At 45.6% G+C, this 19,932-nt stretch overlaps 1 protein-coding gene and 1 non-coding gene across 5 annotated transcripts in view; one reads left to right on the plus strand and one right to left on the minus strand.

The window, feature by feature from the left end:
• The window catches only part of SLC12A3 (solute carrier family 12 member 3), a 50,382-nt gene that overhangs the window by 19,971 nt on the left and 10,479 nt on the right, over positions 1 to 19,932 (minus strand). For all 4 annotated transcript variants that reach the window (XM_061593698.1, XM_061593700.1, XM_061593699.1 and 1 more), the window contains 12 exons: positions 19,334 to 19,429; positions 16,976 to 17,115; positions 12,928 to 13,038; positions 12,032 to 12,143; positions 11,223 to 11,353; positions 10,161 to 10,245; positions 6,161 to 6,315; positions 4,006 to 4,113; positions 2,133 to 2,256; positions 1,842 to 1,943; positions 1,025 to 1,180; positions 713 to 812 (listed from right to left, as the gene is read on the minus strand). In XM_061593698.1, the coding sequence (XP_061449682.1) occupies positions 713 to 812; positions 1,025 to 1,180; positions 1,842 to 1,943; positions 2,133 to 2,256; positions 4,006 to 4,113; positions 6,161 to 6,315; positions 10,161 to 10,245; positions 11,223 to 11,353; positions 12,032 to 12,143; positions 12,928 to 13,038; positions 16,976 to 17,115; positions 19,334 to 19,429 (1,420 nt within the window). The remainder of the gene's footprint in view (positions 1 to 712; positions 813 to 1,024; positions 1,181 to 1,841; positions 1,944 to 2,132; positions 2,257 to 4,005; positions 4,114 to 6,160; positions 6,316 to 10,160; positions 10,246 to 11,222; positions 11,354 to 12,031; positions 12,144 to 12,927; positions 13,039 to 16,975; positions 17,116 to 19,333; positions 19,430 to 19,932) is intronic.
• On the plus strand, positions 7,297 to 7,415 carry LOC133369433 (5S ribosomal RNA). The gene has a single exon (XR_009758887.1). It is a non-coding gene; the product is annotated as a 5S ribosomal RNA (ribosomal RNA).

The following is a 19,932-nucleotide window of genomic DNA, read 5'->3' on the forward strand; positions in this document are numbered from 1 at the left end:
CTTCCCCCATCGTTGCATCAGCTCGCTGCATGCGCATGCTTGCCTTCACCCAAGATGGCGGCAGGGGCAGCAACATGCCCCCCTACCATCTTGGGTGATGGCAGTCATGCGTGTGCATAGCGCACTGATGCAGGCGAGCTTATTCAAGCCACCAGCGGTGACGGCAATAGTACCGTTGCTTTGCCGCCACCTTTGAGGGCCCACTGCAGTCTGTTGCTAGCACTGGTTCCGCTATGTAGAATCAGCTCCCCATGGAGATCAGGCAAGCACCAGTGGTGGGGTACTTCTGCAGATTGCTGAAGACCTACTAGTTTATCCCGGACATTCCCTGACTGTATTATTTTTAAATTTCATTTCATTTATGAATCACTTCCCATAAAACATCCCAATAATTTATTACATTTGTTTGATTTAACAATAAGAACAGCAAAAATAAATACATATATAAAAATAATTCCAACTTCAATACAGATACAGACTGGGATAAAATCTCCACCAGAAAGGCTTGTTGGAAAACGAAGGTCTTCAACATGCGCTGAAAAGACGGTGCCACTCATGATTGGCGAGGTAGGGCAGTAGCGCTCACCTGAACTCCCATTACCGGCACTGCTGTGGCTTATCAGGAGGTGGAGGGGCAAGGACAGTGTGGTGCAAACACACCTGTAGGAGTGCCAAATTAGTTTAAGGCCTCTACCACCTTCCATTTCCTTACCTGTAATTTTTAATGTGATCATCCACCTTGTTGAGTCCCACAGAATAGTTCAGGGCCATGTTATAGGAACCAGCTTGCACAGATGAGCCCCAATTCACCCCTAGAGAGAGAAGCCACCAAATAGGATCGGTTCAGATATTTTGTTTACCAATAGCTGGAGTTGCATTGGCCACGAACTGCATGCATTTGAGTTGATCTTGTGCATGACAAATACGGTGGGCTGATATTGATAGCTCAGTGATCAAGCACATGCTTTGCAGGCCATGCTTTCTCCAGACCTTATAGTGTGAGCTGCTGATGCCACTTACGTACCAGGCTTCTTGTAGAGAACGTATCCCAGCAAGAAAACCACAATTCCAATGGCGATGAGGGCAGCCCACCAGGTCAGCAGGAACATGATGACGACAGACACTATGGCACCAAACAGAGCCGCCCACTTGCTGTAATACCTAAATGAGGGCCTCCAACCTGTATGGACGTGGCAACGAAGGAGAGTCATAATACTTTGCGCACTTTTGTAGTGTTCACAGCACTCTGCACACATACACTTCCTATAGTTCTTACAGCCACCTTGTAGGATAGGTCAGTATTATTATCCTCATAGTTGAACACATTATTTATTTATATGTTTGTTTGTTTGTTTGTTTATATCCTGCCCCTCCTCTCAATATGATTCTTACATTGCATTTGGGAAAACATGGGAACTGGTACAATTTTGTAAAATAGGATGAAAAACCTAAATAGCTGTTATGAGCCTAGAATATCCACAGGTCTTTGATGTCCAATATGTACCATTTAGGACAAACCCGGATGTTCTGTCAGATTAATTTAAACATATAATAAAAATTTTAATGGGGGGGGAATCTAATAATGCCATATATAAAATGAAAAGCTTAGCCCCGGCTCCTCGGTGCATGGCCCACATGCCTGTTTAGATCTGCTAGTAATGACCCTCTGTGCTCATGTTATTTATTTATTTATTCAATTTATATCCCATCCTTCCTCCCAGAAGGAGCCCAAGGCAGCACACAAACAACAAAATACTAAAAAAAAAATTTAAGTGAAGGCCTTGTGCCTAACCCAGTGGACTACCTTTGATGTTAAGCATCATGACATTGACAGCCCTCACCTGGGGAGTTGGTAATGGATGCATGAAAACAGCTGAAGTTAATGAGAGCATAGGAGCACAGGAAGAAGTTGGAGATGATGGGGGCGATGGCATTCAGTTCCGCTGCAAGTATTGGAAAGAGAGATGGACAGTTAGCTGGTTCATTCACGTTACATTCAAAGCACAAAATCAAAAAATTCTTTTTTAAAAAGATCATAGAGTTGAGGACTTTCAGTACAGAATTCAATGTTTTGCCCAACCCTGAGTCCAATCAGACTCTGCCCAGTGCTTTATTAGCTCTCAAATACTTACCAATAAGTATGAAACCAACAGCAATAATGTATGTCAGCATGTAACCCCTGATAGGTTCATTGTTTTTTCCATACCCCTTCCCAAAAAAGCCAATGACAGGGTAGAGTTGGTCCTTACAAAGACACTGTTGGGGAGATATGAGAAAGAGCAACTCATTACAAGGCCCTGAACCAAAATGAACACACTGCGCAGAAACGAAGATGTTCATTGGAGGCACTTCTCCAGGTCTTCTACTGGAGAGACTCTTAGCAGTACATAAAATGTAACTGTTGCCTCTTGGGAAGCAATTAAATCATAATCACAATGATGATTATGACGAACAGTGGCACACGGATTATGGGATTTCATTCCTATGCATGTGTACCCGGCACCCTCATTACTGTCTTTCAGATTTCAGGTAAAGTTTGTTCTCTTCTCCCAGACTTTTCATGGAATTTAACTTCTTTTTTTATATCTGCTCCTCTGTGTTTTGTTTTAATAGCTCCTGGGTTGCCAATTTTATTATCCTTTTTGTGCAGCCTGCTGCTGTTTTTTTCTAATTATTTTTTTCTCTTTGAATATTTTTTTCTCATACAAGTATCAAAAACCTACATAAAAACCACCTTTGTATAAGATAAAATATGTTTACAACAGGCAGAATATTAACCTCTAATTAACCATTCAAATTGACCCAGTGACAAAGAGTTCTTTATAAAAGCAACCACCAGGTTCCGTATTTCATTAACATGTTGAAATGCATTTGGAGATTTACACACTGTCATCAGTTTAACTAAGAAAAGAACACATCATGGTTTCCCTAGCCATTCGAGTTTCAAAGGTGCCTCCTAACATTTCCAATGATGAATATAAACCAGCATGGCAACCACTGGTGCAGGGGTAGATAAACACTGGACCTCGAGGTTTTGTTGGGATTCCAGTTCCCTTCAGCCCCTTGCCAGCATGGCCAATGGTCAGGGACTATGGGAGATGTAGTCCACCAACATTTGGTGGGCCACAGGTTAGCCATCTCTGCACAAATGCATTTAATACTATCTTGTGGTTCTTCCTGGGGACTAAATGTGGTGTAAAATTACAAAGATAAACAAGAGGACCCACAGTTACGTTCTACATATTCCTTGTACTTACATCCTCCGTTGTCTGAGAAAGCGCAAGACGAGTTGGCAATCTTGGGGAGCTTGTTACTGGTATTCTTTGGAGTTCTGTTTCACTTTCCATCAATTTGTTTTGTATTTATACATTTTTTGCTCATAATTATCTATCTTTTGCATTTTTGAGCTTATTACCGTCTGAGTGTTTTGCATTTATAAAGTGTGACTTGTACATGCATCCTTATTCTTGGTTCTGGCATGTTTGGCTTTGTTTTATGTTGTTATCATTGGGAACCTCTCCTTTGTTTCTTGGGACTCAGGGAGTGAAGAGGAGACCCCCTCTGCCCCCAGTGAGTAGCAGAGCAATGCAGGCATTCTGGCTGTTTAAGGTTGCAAGATCCTGGGAGCTGGAAAGCTGATTGCAGTCACCTGCCCGAGGGAGTGCAAAAGGCGGCGAGGGGCCTTTTGCTCTCCTCTGCTGGAAGCAACATCAGACACCAGCGTCAGACCTTACCAGCCTTGCCTGTGGCCTGAACCCTTTTGAGTATTTTGGACCTGGACTGCTTTGCTAAACTTCACTGGCTAAACCCAACTGGTACTGTTGCTCAGAAAAAAGACCCCAGCTCCTCCCTCCCCTTTCCCTCATTATCTCCAAGCCTTGACAGATTACAACCCAGCCACTGCCTGGCTGGCTGCCGGCTAATTGTTTTACTTCCCCATCAGTCACCACTGTGCAGCTGACGAAGATGGACAGTAGAGCAGTCCCACTTGTTACTGTCTCTCACCTGGAAGACTTTGGGTGCTGAGACGAGACAGGCCAAAGCAGAGGAGAGGGTGGCCCCAAAGATTCCAGCAGTGATTAGTGGCATGAAGCCAGACACCATGCTCATGCTCTGCAAGGAAAAGCAATAGACAGCAGATCACATCCGCAGCATGCATGATGTGCACAGAGACAAATAAGGACACCTTCTCTTGTGGTGTCCTTATCACTAGAGCGGAAACCATCCAGTTTCAGGTGAAGGGGCCCGGATTTGTCTCCACCACAACAGCATCCACAGTTTATCACTTCCCGCAGGCAGTGTCCAACCTTGGGCAGCTCCTTGAAAGTTCAGACTAAAACATGTAGTGGATTCACTGCACCACTGACATCATAGCCACTAGTCTCCACTGCCTGCAGGAATGAACAGAAACCACTCATATATATGAATATGAGAATATGAGTGACCAATGGCTATGGGACCATTGCTCCGTGGAAGAGAACATGCATTGCATGAAGGTCCCAGATTTGATCTTTGTGTCAGGACAGCTGCCCAGAGAAACAGCTTGGACTTCAACTCCAACTCAAAGAGACCAGCCAAATCTATCAGTCCAGCAGCACCAATGGGTAGCCCAGGGGCCCAGGATTTTGGCAGCCCCGTTGCATAGCCCAAACCCAGTTCAGGGGCTCTGGAGCCCAAGACTTCCTAAAGCAGGACCTGTGAAGTCTGTACCCTCTGAGCCTACATCCCCCGAGGAACCAGCCCCCTTCATGTCAGGGACCCCTATCTCCAAGTAACCACATCTGGGCAGGTGAGACACACAGAGGCATGCTAGAGAGGAGTAGGAGTGATAGGCTCCATTTCAGAGGCCAGCCCCTTTAAGGCCTTTCATCCTCAAAGAAGGGGTGGAGAGATGTGGCCCCAGAAACACAAAAGTCACCAGCACACTCTCAGAGCAAGTGGCTCACTTGGAGCTGTCCTTAGTGCTGCAGCTACCAAGCTGTCTTGTTTGCCATGCACTTGGTGTCCAAGCCAGGAAGGACATCTTGGCTGTTCCACACAGGACCAGCATCAGGAATGTGCATCACCAGGCACTTGTCATGGCCCACATGGCAAAAGCAGGGGTCCCTGTTCCTCTTCCTTGCTGTTGCTGCCTCTTCACTTGTCAACTCCACACATATGAGCATTGATAAGAGCAAGGAGAGGAAGCATCCTCAGGTTTCCATGAACTCTCCTTCTGGGAAGTAGTGTGGACTGAGCTCAGAGGAAGAGGGGAAATGAATGGCCAGTGGTGACCTTGGCAAGGAAGGGGCCACAATGAGAGAGGGGTGCCAATTGAAGGCATCTTGCGCAAACCTTCTTCCCAAATCTGGAGATACGAGAAAAGAAACTCTGCCTGTAGTGGAAACTCTGAAGTAGTGGAGAGCTGCTCCTGGCCAGAGTATGTCAGTCTTTTCAAACCCTGTGTCCTCTAGATGTTTTGGACTACAACTTCCATCAGCCCTAGCCATAATTTGGATTGCAATGGGAGCTGTAATCCAAAACATCTGGAGGGCATCAGATTAGCAAAGGCCGGAGTAGACAATGCAGTACTGGCTGGAGCTGATGGGAGTTCTAAACCAGCTTCTCCCAACATTTAGGTCCTCAGATGTTGTTGGACTACAACTCCCATCAGCCCCAGCCAACATGGCCAATAGTCAGGTATTATGGGAATTGTAGCCCAGCAACATCTGGGGACCCAAAGGTTGGGAAAGGATCATCTGAACCAGATTGGTAAAGGCTAGAGTAGGCAGCACTGAGATAGAGGGGCCAATTTAAGGCAGACTGATATCTTTGTGTGGGAGACCAGGAGTATTCAGGGATTCCAGTGGGTCTACATGCTAAATCAGCCTCCTGCATCATGCCTCCCCCTTGTCTAAGGTGGCTGATTTTGTCCACCCCAGTCCCATCTGAAGACCTTCATTCTCTACGTAGCAGAGAAACCATCAGTAGCCATGGACTCAGCCACTATATCCATGGTTGACCAGAGATTCATCCTGTCTGGCAGGGTCAGATCTTGGGTTGGAATAACTCTACATGGAAAAAGACGTCTTTGCCCCAAGTCCTCACAAAGCCCAGAGCGTCAAACTGATAACAGAAAACACAAAAAATTCATCGTTCCCCAAAGCAATCAGGCTGATACCTGGTAAAAATTGATGAGCCCATAGTGACAGCTGTGGCTCTGAGAACACTCAGTGAAGTTCCAGCCGTAACCACAAGCAAGTCCTTCACAGCCCACAGAACCAGTTATGATGGTATCGTTCACATTTCCTGATGCATCTCGGATCACACACGCACCTAGAAAGGGACACTTTAGGATAATTTCTTACCACTTTCCCCCTCAATGTGGGCTCCATGTTTCAATCACTTTTGAGCAACTCTAAGCCAGAGGTGGGCAGATATGAGGCTTCCTGGATCTACTTTGTTTTTTCACTAGTACTTCAAACCAGAGCTTGGAAAAGTTACTTTTTTGAACTACAACTCCCATCAGCCCCAGCCAGCACATGCTGGCTGGGGCTGATGGGAGTTGTAGTTCAAAAAAGTAACTTTTCCAAGCTCTGCTTCAAACTGCTTAGAGGCTTTGATAATTAAGTGGTATATGAAAATGGAAATGGACTGCCTTCAAGTCGATCCCGACTTACGGCTATCCAATGAATAGGGTTTTCATGGTAAGCGGTATTCATAAATTCTATTAAATAAATAATAATATTCATTCCACATTTGCAAGGAATTAATCCTTGAGAGTGGTAGCATTTACACTTTGGAACTCCCTGCCCGTTGATGATAGGCAGGTGCCTTTGCTGTTCTGTTTTGAGTGCCTCCTTAAACAAAAATTGGTTAAGCAAGCCTACCCAGATATGTAAATCTGAAGTGTATTTTAATATGTATTTTTATTTAATAATTATATATATATATATTTAAACTGCTGATTTTATTTTGGAAAAATTAGGCTAACTTGTTTTTAACATCTGATTTTATCAGTAATTTTGATGTATATTCTATCATTTATGTAAACTACTTAGAGGTTTTGAAACTTAAGTAGTATATAAAATCCTGTAAAGTAAATATAAATAAGCAAATAAAGTCCACCAACCAGTGGCAGGTATACCCAACAGCTCAAGAAATACTCTCAGAATTAATCAAACAGGATGCTCCTTGCTCATCCTAGGAATTTGTTTTCAGGGCCAGAATAGAGCTCACAGCCACTCCACACATAAATCGACTTGTGGTTTCATCCTTTCCCAAGCTTTCTTCATTAGAGTAGCTTAATTTAGGAGGGCCTACAGCCATACTACTCTGAACATGCCTGATCTCATCTGATCTCGGAAGCTAAGCAGGGTCAGGCCTGGTTAGTACTTGGATGGGAGACCGCTTGGGAATACTGGGTGCCGTAGGCTTAGAGGAAGGCAATGGTAAACCACCTCTGAATACCTCTTACTATGAAAACCCTATGAATATATCAAAAAAAGATCCATAGGGTCGCCATAAGTCGTAATTGACTTGAAGGTATATAACAACAATTTAGGAGGAAGAATCCTTTTCTCTGGTTGCTATTTTAAAGAAATCCTTGCTGATCTACTGCAAATAATCTAGAGATCTACCAGTAGTTCCCAATATACCTTCTGCCCTATCTACCTGCTCTAAGCCATATGGCTAATTGCCTTCTAGCATGTTAAGTTATTGGGTAGGCCTGAGATTAACTCCTGCTAAAGTCACAGTGTTTATTTATTTATTAATTTTCTATCCTGCCCTTCCTCCCAGAAGGAGCCTAGGGTGGCAAACAAAAACACTAAAAGCACTTTAAAACATCCTACAAACAAAAGACTTTAAAATGTATTAAAACAAAACAACTCTAAAAAACATATTAAAACAAAACATCTTAAAAATATTTTTTTAAAGCTTTAAAACCATCTTAAAAAGCAATTCCAGCACAAACACAGACTGGGATAAGGTCTCTATTTAAAAAGGCTTGTTGAAAGAGGAAGGTCTTCAATAGGCACTGAAAAGATAACAGAGATGGTGCCTGTCTAATAATGAAAGGGAGGGAATTCCAAAGTTTCAGTGCCACAACACTAAAAATCTGCTTCCTTTGTTGTGTGGAACAGACCTCATGATAAGATGGTATGTGCAGGAGGCCCTCACCTGCAGAGGGCATTGATTGACTGAGTATATAACTTTCCCCAAACAATCCTGGGAACTATAGTTTACCCTTACAGACAACTATAGTTTACCCTTACAGACAAAAGGAAGTACTTCTTTACTCAGTGCATAGTTAAACTATGGAATTTGCTCCCACAAGACGCAGTAATGGCCACCAGCTTGGGTGGCTTTAAAAGAAGATTAGACAAATTCATGGAGGACAGGGTTATCAATGACTACTAGCCATGATGGCTGTGCTCTGCCACCCTAGTCAGAGGCAGCATGCTTCTGAAAACCAGTTGCCGGAAGCCTCAGGAGGGGAGAGTGTTCTTGCACTCGGGTCCTGCTTGCGGGCTTCCCCCAGGCATCGGCTGGCCACTGTGAGAACAGGATGCTGGACTCGATGGGCCACTGGCCTGATCCCCCAGGCTCTTCTTATGTTCTTAATTCCTAGCACCCTTAACAGATTACCATTCCCAGAATTATTTGGGAGAAGTCATTGAGTGGCTCAGGGGTTACATGCCCTGCCACCTGTGCAGCCGTGGGCAACCTGCAGAGTCCCAAGGAGCCCAGTTGCCCCCCAGCTGGCAGTTGCAGACAAGGAAGGGGCTGGCTTGTGCAGCTGTGGCAAGCTAAGAAGGCCCTAGCCCGCTGGGGAGGACTAGCCTCAGAGGGAGGCAATGGTCAACCCCCTCTGAATACCACTTACCATGGTGAACCTATTGATAGGGTCACCATAAGTCGGGATCAACTTGAAGGCAGTCCATTTCCATTTCATGTGCTTTAAATATGTGGTATGTACACAGGCCCATTCTCTGAACTGTAACCGTTCAGCACCATGGAGAGCACCCAGCAGGATATTGTCTCAAGCTTTGCTCACGCTCCTTGAAGCAAATGTGTGATGTGAGAGCCACAAGACTAGAATTGCAGGCCCCTCCCCCTGGATGGATCACCACCAGGTCATGGGCAGGGAGGTGGGGGTAGGAGGAGCAGGAGATTAACATCACTGCCCACACATAAAGGTTAGAGCTCCAAGAGGAAAGAACTTAGCAATTCATGGAAGCATTGAATGGGTTACTGGATAGGATTCCCATCTAGCCAGATTAGGATTTGCCACAGGAAACTAGTGCTGGGGTGCACTTAGGTCCTGCTTATGGGCTTCCCAAGGGAATCTGGTTGGCCATGGTGAGAAATGGACAGTGGACTAGATGGGCCTTAGGCACTCTTATGTTATCCTGATGGACATACGTCCAGCTCCTCACCTAAATGAAAAAATGACAGTTCCCTCCCCGCAGTAGTCAGCCCAGTCGCCAGCTGTTATAGGATTTGCAAAGAAGCGATTAGTCATTTGCTCCACATTAGGCACCTTAAGAGTAGTTGCTTCCTTTGGAAAACCCTGAATGGCTTCTTTGCAAAGATAGCTGCAGTAGCTAAGGTCTGGATGAGAACTGCCATCCCCCCCCCCCCCCCAGACAGGACACAAGATGACAAAGAAAAAAAGGAAAAAGCAATGGAAGTCAAAAGCCATAAGAAAAATCCCCAAACGCAGTCAGGCAATAGCTTTATCAGGGCCAACCAAAACGTCACAAAGGAGCCATATTTTTAGTTGCATAAACAATAGTGGCAGGAGACACAGGGGTGGGAGAGGGGTAGGATTATGGATGTCAGAAGAAGCCCACATCCATCAAGGGGGCAGAGGGAGTGACACAGGAGAAAAAGAAAGATCCTCTCATAGCTTGCTAATGGGGTAGCCTGGGGGTAGCCTGGGGGATGAGGATTTTGTGCACTGGAATTTGCTAGGCAAATCTTTGCAGCAGGCCTCTAGTGCAGGAACAGCAAATGTGGTGCCCTCAGGATATTTCTAGACTACAGCTCCCATCATCCCTGACCACTAGCCATGCTGGCCAGGCATGGTGAGAGCCGGAGTCCCACGACATCTAGAGGTCACCATGTGATACAATGTTTCCCACACTGATTAAAATTAATGTCTGACTGTTACCTACCAATAGTTGCAGATATAACCAGATATGACACGGTCGTCCAGAAAATAGCCATGAGGGTCCCTTTAGGAATCGCTACAGCAGGATCCTACCCAAAGGAATAAATGAGACTGAGACAAATTTATTCCACCAGCACCAATATATTATATTAACCAGTAATGTATGGTATTACATCTAAAATTTTTACTAAAAACCTGGCTTATATATATATATATAAAAAAAAAACCTTGGCCAAAATATGCAATAGATTACAAAAGGCTTCACTAACTGATGGGCTCAATGAGTCTTGCTCACTGGCTCATTCCTAAGGGTATCAGAATTGTTAGGCGACTTCCTTATGAACTCCTAATGAAATTTTGAACATGTATAGTTCAAAACACCCCAATTACTTAAAAAAAATCTGACAACAGGACATCTGTACGCGTTTTCTGCCAAATGGGGAAATGGTCCACACACTGCTCCATGAACCCAGAGAACTGAAATTTAGCCCATACGTGGCCCAAAGCACACTGATGACCAGGAAAATTGTGGAAATGGGACATTGCTGCACCTAAGACTCAAAAGCTGAGCATGAAATTTAACCCATAAGAGAGACCAGCATTCCAGCACAGGGCAAGTGAAGCTGCTCATAGGATAGGAATTTGGGATAGGAATTTGGGATAGGATAGGAATTTGCTACCTCTCCAGGTTTGGATTTAGGGAAGAGAGCATGTCAGGTAATAGCCAAAAATGTAAGGCCATAATAGATCACTGTCAGGATCCTGTCCAGCCCAGAACCTGGGGAGATGTCTTCTGAGGAAGACTCTTGGGACTCCACGTAGAACGTCCAGCACAAATAAGGACCTGGAGGAACTCACAGTAATCCTAAGGAAGCCTGTTGCGATGTCACACGTGGGCCCCTTGATAATCACTCTCTGACCACATTCCCAGCCCTGCATTGACCACCAATTCTTCCCCCTCAACCCTGCCCCCCCCAGCCTCAAAAGCAGAGGCTGATGTGTGCCTCCTATATATGAATTCAACCATCTTTCTGTCTCCCTGGGCTCTAGCAGTCAATACGCCTACCTTCAAATCACCTGAAATGTTGGCTCCTGCCAAGATGCCAGTGGCTGATGGGAAAAAGATGGAAAACAAGCCAAAGAAACTGCCATCGGAACCACGCCAGTTTGGCACAAAGTTCTGTGCAAAAATATCAGCTGGAAAAAAGAAGTTGGTCACCTGTGAGTGTGCATATACCTGTGTCAACTTTACAACTGATGATCGATCTGAGGAGTGGGAGAAGGTGATTTGCACCCCCATCAGGCCACTGGGCTAGGTGGAAAGGTGTAAACCTCTCTGCCCACTCCAGTGTCATGCCTCTCTATTTTAAAATTTTGTTAAAATGACCACCACCTTTGGTCTGACCTAGCTGGGCTCTTCATATGTTTTTAGGCTTTGATACACCCTTTGGGTCAGGGATGCAGCAGAGCAACGAACTGAATTTTTCCAGTTGCTATTATTTAAAAGAAATATTTCACTTTAACTCATTGACTTGGCAGTCCCAAACATAACTTCATCAATTTAACTTATTTTTATTTATTTATTTTGAGCTGTTTATATGCTGCTTCATCACCGGAATAGAAAGCTCTGTGATAGTGAGTCATGCAATTGGTCCATCTAACTCAGTATTGTCTACTCTGACTGGCAGCGGCTCTCCTGGATCTCAGGCAAGGTTTTCTCCCAGCCCTACCTGGAGATGCTGGGGATTGAACCTGGGACCTTCCGCATACCATTGAGCTATGGCCCTTCCACACAATTCCTACGTGGCAACATAACTCTTCTGGAGCCCTCCCGTTCACAAACTCCTGCCCCGGCCACCTATGCCAGCAGCTTACCTCTGTAGCCGAAGAATCCTTTGGCTTGCTTCTCCTCAGTAGCTGGAATGATTGTTCCCACAATGTAGTTTACAAAGGAGACCATGATGACGAGGAAGAAAAGTACCTGTGCCTGCAAGGCCAAGCAAAACCAGGGTGACCTCAAGCCGACTGGTGCAATCGACAGAACAGGAGTGAGGATCCCATGGCCCTAGGGGTACATGTGGCCCCCAGCCTCATTTTATGTGGCTCTTGGCCCAGTTTCTGATGCCCCTTGCAAGTGATTCCTTTGTACCACTGTCAAGAGCAATTAGTTCCCTCCCTTGGCAGCCTTCTAGGTGGAAAAGGTGTGGAGCTGCCTGCTCCTGGGGTGCCCAGTCAGTATGTGGCCCCTGACTGATGATCCCAATCCTTGCTTGGAGTTGAAATCCTTGCACAGCCTTGAAATTTACTGGATGGACCAAATAACCTACCTTCCTCCAAGGAGCTCAGGGGAACGTTTTTAGGGTTAACTCATTGTGTCTTTGCAGTACCTCTGGGAGGTAGTGACCCAGTCAAAACTACCACCGACAACAAACACTCTTGAGCTTTGTCGCTAAGTGGGAATTTGAACCCTTCTCAGCAATGCAGTACAGAAGGCTGGCTGGCTCTTTAAGAAGCTCTAATTCTCCAAAGGAGGAGGGGCCTAAGGGAGGTGGACCAGAGGCTGAGGCTAATAAGGCCTGAGGTCTTCCATCCCTTTTCAGAGCAGGTTGGTCACTTGGAGCTCTCCATGGTGCTGTGATCACTGACCTGCCTTGCCCCTTGGGGTTCTTCACATAACCAGAAGAAGACAGTCTCCCCTTAGCCTGACCTGCTGCTGCTCCAGCCTGTTCCACGATTTCCTAAAATAAATACGTGGATAAATAAGCTCTTACCTTGGCTTCCCACTCCATTCCAGCCAAAGAAATGCCAAGCAGGACAGTCACTGTGATGACCCCAATAATGCGGATGTCGTTTGTGGGGTCGACCATGGAAGAGTTGTGCTCCTTGGGGGAGAGAAACCCAAACTTCAGCACTCACAGGCCAGATTGGAACAAGTGCTCCAGGGACAATGACCTGCCAACAACTCAAGGTGTAATGCAGAGAACTCCAAGGGCTTGGAAAGGGGATGTAGCTCAGTGGCAGGGAATATGCTTTCTGTGCAGAAGGCTCCAGGTTCCATCTCTGGCAGTTAAAGGAGTGTGGATGTCCCGCACTGTGGAATGCTCTTCCCTCTGCCATCAGTGAAGTGTCATCCATCAGTTGCTTAAATGTTTTGTAAAGACATATATTTTTGCCTAGACTTTCCTTGACCCATAAGATCTGTTTTTACTCAATTCCTGGTGGTATATGTTTTTATACATATTTATACTATCGTTCTATTAGTTTTTTTAATGTTACATCTCTGCTTTTATTCTGCTGTTTTGTTGTTTTCATGTTGCATTATTGTACACTGCTTAGAAATTTTTAAATATTAGGTGGTTTAGAAATGCTTTAAAACAAACAAACAAACAAACAAACAAACAAACTCTATCTATCTATCTATCTATCTATCTATCTATCTGTCTGTCTGTCTGTCTGTCTGTCTGTCTGTCTAATCTGTCTGTCTGTCTGTCTGTCTGGTAGTGATGCCAGAAATCCTGGACAGTCAGCGCCAGAGTAGAAGTCATAGCTCAATCGTGTATAGGGCCTTCTCAGTGGTGGTCCTCTGGTTGTGGAATGCCCACACAAGAGAGGCTAGCCTGGCACCTTCTTTATGGTCTTTTTGGTGCCAGGTGAAGACCACTTCATTCACCCAAACACAAACTGTTGTACTCCAGTTCCCATCAGCCCCAGCCAGTATGGGCAATGGTCAGGAATAATGAGAGTTGTGACATGACAGTTTCCCATCTATAGAATAAAAGTGTGTACTTAGAATGGGAATGTTTCTGGTTAAAATATCAGCCCTGGCTAATGCCTCCCAAATGTACTAGGGCCCAAATGTGCTAGTCTCCACTCAACTGTGTGATTCTGCTCACAATATTCCCTCTGACTCAGGGTGGAGGCTTACTGGTGGTGACTGATCAGAAATGTGACCTTGGGGTTGTTATGAATAAGTATGAAACAATTCAAACAACCACAACTGGTATTGTGTAGCTGGCTCCTAAAACATGAAAGAATTAGGCTGAAAAAACAAATCAGATTCAGAACAGTAAAGGGGGGTGGATAGAAAAGAAAACACAAGCTTAGGAACCTTTAAAAAAGATGCACACCATTCACAGTTTAACACAATTATAATAGGGAAAAAGATAAAGTAGATGGGCTTAAAAGGCTAGATGTATTGCTACAGCACAATGGCTCTGCTAAAGCATTGCGTTTTGCTTGGAGGGAGAACTAACAGCAGACTGAGTCATGCAGACAAAGTAAGAATCAGTCTCATCCAGCCACACAAAGAACAATTGGACAGCAAAGAACCCTTCCTCCTCTCCCAACCATTTCTCTGTGCTGATTTGCAGGAAGAGTTGTCAATTAAAGGGAGAGAGTCAGCGTTTTCCTTACATGGTGTGAACCCACCCAAGAGCACAATGATTGGAAGGCAAGCCCTCTCCCTGCCTTGCCTTTCTCTGCTGATTTGAGTTCCCCCCCCCCCTCCTGCAGTCCATGTCTGAGTATGGCAGCCTTTCCCAACCAGTGTGCCTCCAGATGTTATTGGACCACAACTCCCATCAGCCTCAGCCAGCATTGCCAATGGTCAGGAAAGATGGGAATTGTGGTCCAACAACATCTGGAGGCACACTGGTTGGGAAAGGCTGGAGTATGGTGTGTGTGTGTTTTTGTGTCTGTGTAACATAGCACAAAAGCCAGCAAAGAAGTCAGAGACATTGATTTGTACCACAACTTTTTTTTTTTAATCTGAATAGGCTTTTTAAAAATGATATCTAGAAATGCTTTATCTGCTCTGTACAAGGCTATGAGTGACTGAGCCCAATTTGTAACATCAAACAAAGGTCCCAGAGGTGCCTGATTTGGTTTGTTTGTCATGATATGTCCAAATACAGAGCACAGCCATAGTGTGCAGCAGCTGTGAAAAAGGCAAACTCCATGCTAAGGATCATTAGGAAAGGAATAGAAAATAAAACTGCCAATATCATAACGCTATTATACAAACCTATGGTGCAACCATATTTGGAATACTGTGTACTGTTCTGGTTGCCTCACCTCAAAGAAGATATTGTTTAGAAAAGTTTCAGAAAAGGGCAACCAAAATCATCAAGGGGGTGGAGCAACTCCCCTATGGGGAATGGCTGCAGCATTTGGGGCTTTTTAGTTTAGAGAAAAGGCAAGTAAGAGGTAACATTATAGAAGTGTATAAAATTATACATGGCATGGGGAAAGTGGCTAGAGGAAAGTTTTTCTCCCTTTCTCGTAACACTAGAACTCGTGGACATCAAATGATGCTGAATGCTGGAAGATTCAAAGCAAACAAAAAAAAATCACTTCTTCACATGGCGCATAAACTATGGAATTTGCTCCCACGGGAGGCAGTGATGGTGGCCACCTTAGAGGGCTTTAAAAGAGGATTACGCAAATTCATGGAGGATAACGCTACTAGGCACACTGACAATGCTGTGCCTCCATAGCCAGAAGTGGTATGCTTCCAACTACCAGTTGCTGGAAACCACAGGAGGGGAGAGGGCTCTTGTGCTCTGTTCCTAAACTAGATGGACCAGTGGCATCATACCTCAGTATAAGGCAGCTTCCTATGTTCCTATGTTCCACATTCTGGAAGGTGGAGATGCCTTCTTGGGATACTATGGAGGGAGTAACAGAGAGGAGGCTAGCTCTTTCCCAGAAAAGAAAAGGAGATTCTATTGACAGTGTAAAATAAAAGGGAAATTGAGAGGGAAATCAGTGAAGGCGACTAGCCATGATGGCTATGCTGTGCCTCCCTAGTCGGAAGAGCATGCTTCCAACTACCAGTTGCTGGAAACCGCAGGAGGGGAGAGGGCTCTTGCGCTCAGGTCCTGCTTTCAGGCTTCTGGTGGGCATCTGGCTGGCCATGGTGAGACCAGGATGCTGGATGAGATGGGCCCCTGGCCTGAACCAGCAGACAGGCTGTTCTGATGTTAGAATGATGATATCTCCTTCTGCTTGATGATTGTTGGTTGCAGGGGTTGCCATCCTTTTTTTGGCTCATGGGCACATCCTGTTGTCATTGCTCTCTTCCTCCCCCAAATCAACCTCTCCAAGAGAGACAGAACGAGAGAAAGTACACACACACACACTACCATGCATGCACACAAACACATACACACAAACTTCACTTTTCCAAGGGATCTGGGTAAAAATCAGAGCCAGTAAAATTAATCTAGACCTTGGGAAGCACATGGAGCTGAAAGAGGAAGTGGGGAAGAGTGTCATTTTTCCAATTTCCTTCTTCAGCTCTACGTACTTTTCAAGTGTGAAAAAGGTAAACCCCCCTCTCCACCAAAGGGGCAATGTGTACGTGTGGGGTTAAGGCTTCTTGGGCACCACATTGGCAACCCCTGTATCATTGTGCTGTACTGCTTGATTACTTTTATGTGTTGCAACCTGGGATCCTAGAATGCAGATCAAGCTATGATTTTTTCAAAATAATAAATTCATAGCAGAGCTTGGAAAAGTTCCTTTTTTAAACTACAACTCCCATCAGCCCCAGCCAGCATGGCCACTGGATTGGGCTGATGGGAGTTGTAGTTCCAAAAAGTAACTTTTCCAAGCTCTGATTCATGGACGCTAAAAATGCACAGCCTCTTAGGCTTAAGCTTGGCCGTAGAAGACCCTGCTGGTAAAGAAGAAAGCCGCTGCTGTTCCATTCGTTTCTGTGACGGCCCACCTGGAACTGTGGCAGCTTCATCTAGCAAGGAAGGCTGACCATGGACCTGTCCTTCCCAAGGCCCTGTTGTAGCTGTTGCTATTGTTTACCTGCATCAGGTCCCGCACAGTCTCTGCAAAGCCCACTGTGTGCATGGCCACGGCCACAGCATTGGCAAAGGCAAAGATGAGGCCAATGGAGCCTCCCAGCTCCGGTCCAAGGCTTCTTGAAATAAGGAAATAAGTCCCACCTAAGAGATTGGAACACAGGAATAGTCACATCACAGGCTTATATAGCCATTCTACACTAAATGTTGTATCCAGGAATGCTGCAGGCACCTTGGGAGCAGGGCACTGGGGCCCAGGGGTTGCTCTGTGAAGGACCTGCATCTCTGTGTGAACATTCTTGGTTCCTCCTGGCCTTTCCCAATCTCTCTCTGGGATAAGGCCAGGCAACTAGCAGTGGGCACATAGACGGTAGGGCAACAAAGCAAGAACCCCATTTGAATGTATTTCTGGGATAAGGCCAGAAAACTCGCAACAGGCACAAAGCAATCCAGTTTTCACCACCACTTTAGTGTGGCTTAGATTCTCCTCTTAGCAACAAGGCTGAGAGGCTGTTGGAGCACAAGGTGTCCTCAAGGGAGCTGTCCAGCAGGTGAGCTGAGCTAGAGGAGGGTGTTGCATCAGCAGCAGCTAGGTATGAATGGAAGAGGTGTATAGCTGCCTTCGCTGCCGCACACCTCCCTGAAACATCAGCAGGGCCCTGATCTTGTGCATGTACTGGATTTGGTGTTCTCCTCCTCCTGAGTAGGGCTCAGGGAAGGGAGGCATCATGCTGCAAAATGGGCACCGAACGTTTGGGTCTGGGCCTCTGCTTACACCCCCTGCTCCTGGGCATGGTTTGCTGGGATTTGAAGCTGGCAGGTGAGATGCCAGAATGGGTTGGGTTCCCTGAGTCTGCCAGCTCCCTCAGAGGGGGATCTTCCTGGGCAGCAAGATCAGGCATCTTGTCCATGGTTGCAGACCCCGTCCCCTTGAGCCTTGGACACTCTAGGGCCAGCAGTGGGAGCCGCCGCCTCTGTGGAGGTCTCCTCTGGTCCTGGTAGAGGAAGCTGATGGGGCCTGGCACTTCTTTAAATGCAACCTCTGAAGGACAGAAGCTACAGCAATGAGAACGGGATGCAGAGTAGCAAAGGTATCAGTCACTGAGTACTTTTTGTTAGATCTCAGGTTGTAAAGCACTGGGGGACTTGAACTAGGGACAAAGAGAGCAGGGCCTAGGTGTCTTGCTCCTTGTGACACCAAGGCAGCTTGCAAGCTGAAGGAGTTCCTAACTTGATCTCTCCTGTTGCTGCAGTGCCTCCCTTATAATGGCCAGCGTGGACACTATAGCTCTCCTAAATTCATGCAGGTGAGCTGACCAGAAGCAATGGGGGCCTGGCTCTATATAACTGTTCCTCCAGTCTTGACTTCTCAGTCTGAGCCACCTGACCAGTGGAGTAGCCACAGAGATTACCTTCCCTCTCCCTGCCCTCCCTGTTTGCTTGATCTGGAACCTGACCCCAGGCTCATTGTTTTCCACCATGTCTTCTCCCTCTGGTTCTCTGAAGGTCATCTGCTTGCTCCAGAACCTGACTCCCAGCCCATTGTCAAGCACGTAATCTTCTCCAGGCCCTTTGGACCTTGGTCTACCTGTGTCAGAATCAGACCTTCATTGGCAGCCTATCTCAGAGTTTGGTCAAGGCCCCTCCTAGGATAGGACACAGCCCTGTCTTTACAACTACCTACTAGCAACAGCCTTGGGTCAATTCTTTGGCCCCCACCATGGAAGAAAATGTTTAGCTGCTGTACTCCTCTAGCTCTCCATAAAACCAAGATCCTTGGAGTGGTTTTGGTTCCTTTCTATCTTCCTAGAAAGCTCAGAGAACTTTGGGTCTGTCATTTTGGGTCAGTCCAAGATCTTTTAATTTAATCTTATTTTATTTTTTTTAAAAATTATATCCCACTTTTCATCATCTAGGTCAGACTTCCATAACCTTTCAGTCTCCAAATGTTCTTGGACTACAACTCCCATCAGCTTAGCCAGCATGGTGAATGGTCAGGAATGATGGGGATTGTATTTCCAGCAGCATCTGGGGACCCAAAGGTTGGAAAGGCTGATTAAGTCTCTAAGCAGCTTACAACAAGAATAATATACAATATACAAAATTTAAAACATAAATTAAATACTTGTTTTTTTTAAAAAAAATGTATCTTGTCCATACAAAGATGCAGACACACAGAGTTGTATCCAGTTCTAGTCTTACTCAGAGTAGACCCACTGAAATTCATGAACCTAAGCTAGCCATGCTCATTAACTTCGATGGCCCTACTCTGAGGAGGGGTAGCATTGGATAACTCTCTCACACACACCAACCCAACCCATACATCTTTGCCAATATCTTCAGGCTATGTGTAAAACACTACCTGATTTAACTTTGCCATTGGTGGAGATAGCTGAGATGGACAGCCCTGTGACGGTGGTCACTGTCACAGACAGAAGTATGATTACCCAAGTCAGTGCTGTGGAGAAAATAGGTTATTTTGATTATACTGCTTAGACATTAAGAGTAGGGTTAAATTCCAGCAGAATTTCCAGGAACGCCTCTACCATCATTCTACAATTATATGATTTCAAAGCAGGTGACTGGTGTCACAAGCCTCATTCCTATCCTTTTGCAGTACCTCAAGGAAGAGGAGGAAATGTAGACTGCCCCACTTTTTTGGGGGGGGGGCAACATCAGCACCTTCTCTTAGACCCTCCAGGCCTGAGGGCATAGTTGTTCCAACCTTGGATTTGGAGGACAAACCTCCAAAAACATCCCCATCCTCTCCACAGCACCGAACTCAGTGCCTACAGAACTGGGCAAGGGCCCTTTAAGACAGTAAAGCCAGCTTCTCAAGGAGGTGGAACCAACTGCAATCTAGGCCTTGCAACCCTACATAAGGCTTCAGATGGGCCCAGCTCTCTGCTAAGACAACTTTTCCAAAGCTCAGCCAGTGGGGTCCCCTGGGAGCTGTCCAGC

The sequence above is a fragment of the Rhineura floridana genome, chromosome 13, assembly GCF_030035675.1.
Source record: "Rhineura floridana isolate rRhiFlo1 chromosome 13, rRhiFlo1.hap2, whole genome shotgun sequence".
Lineage (NCBI taxonomy): Eukaryota > Metazoa > Chordata > Lepidosauria > Squamata > Rhineuridae > Rhineura > Rhineura floridana.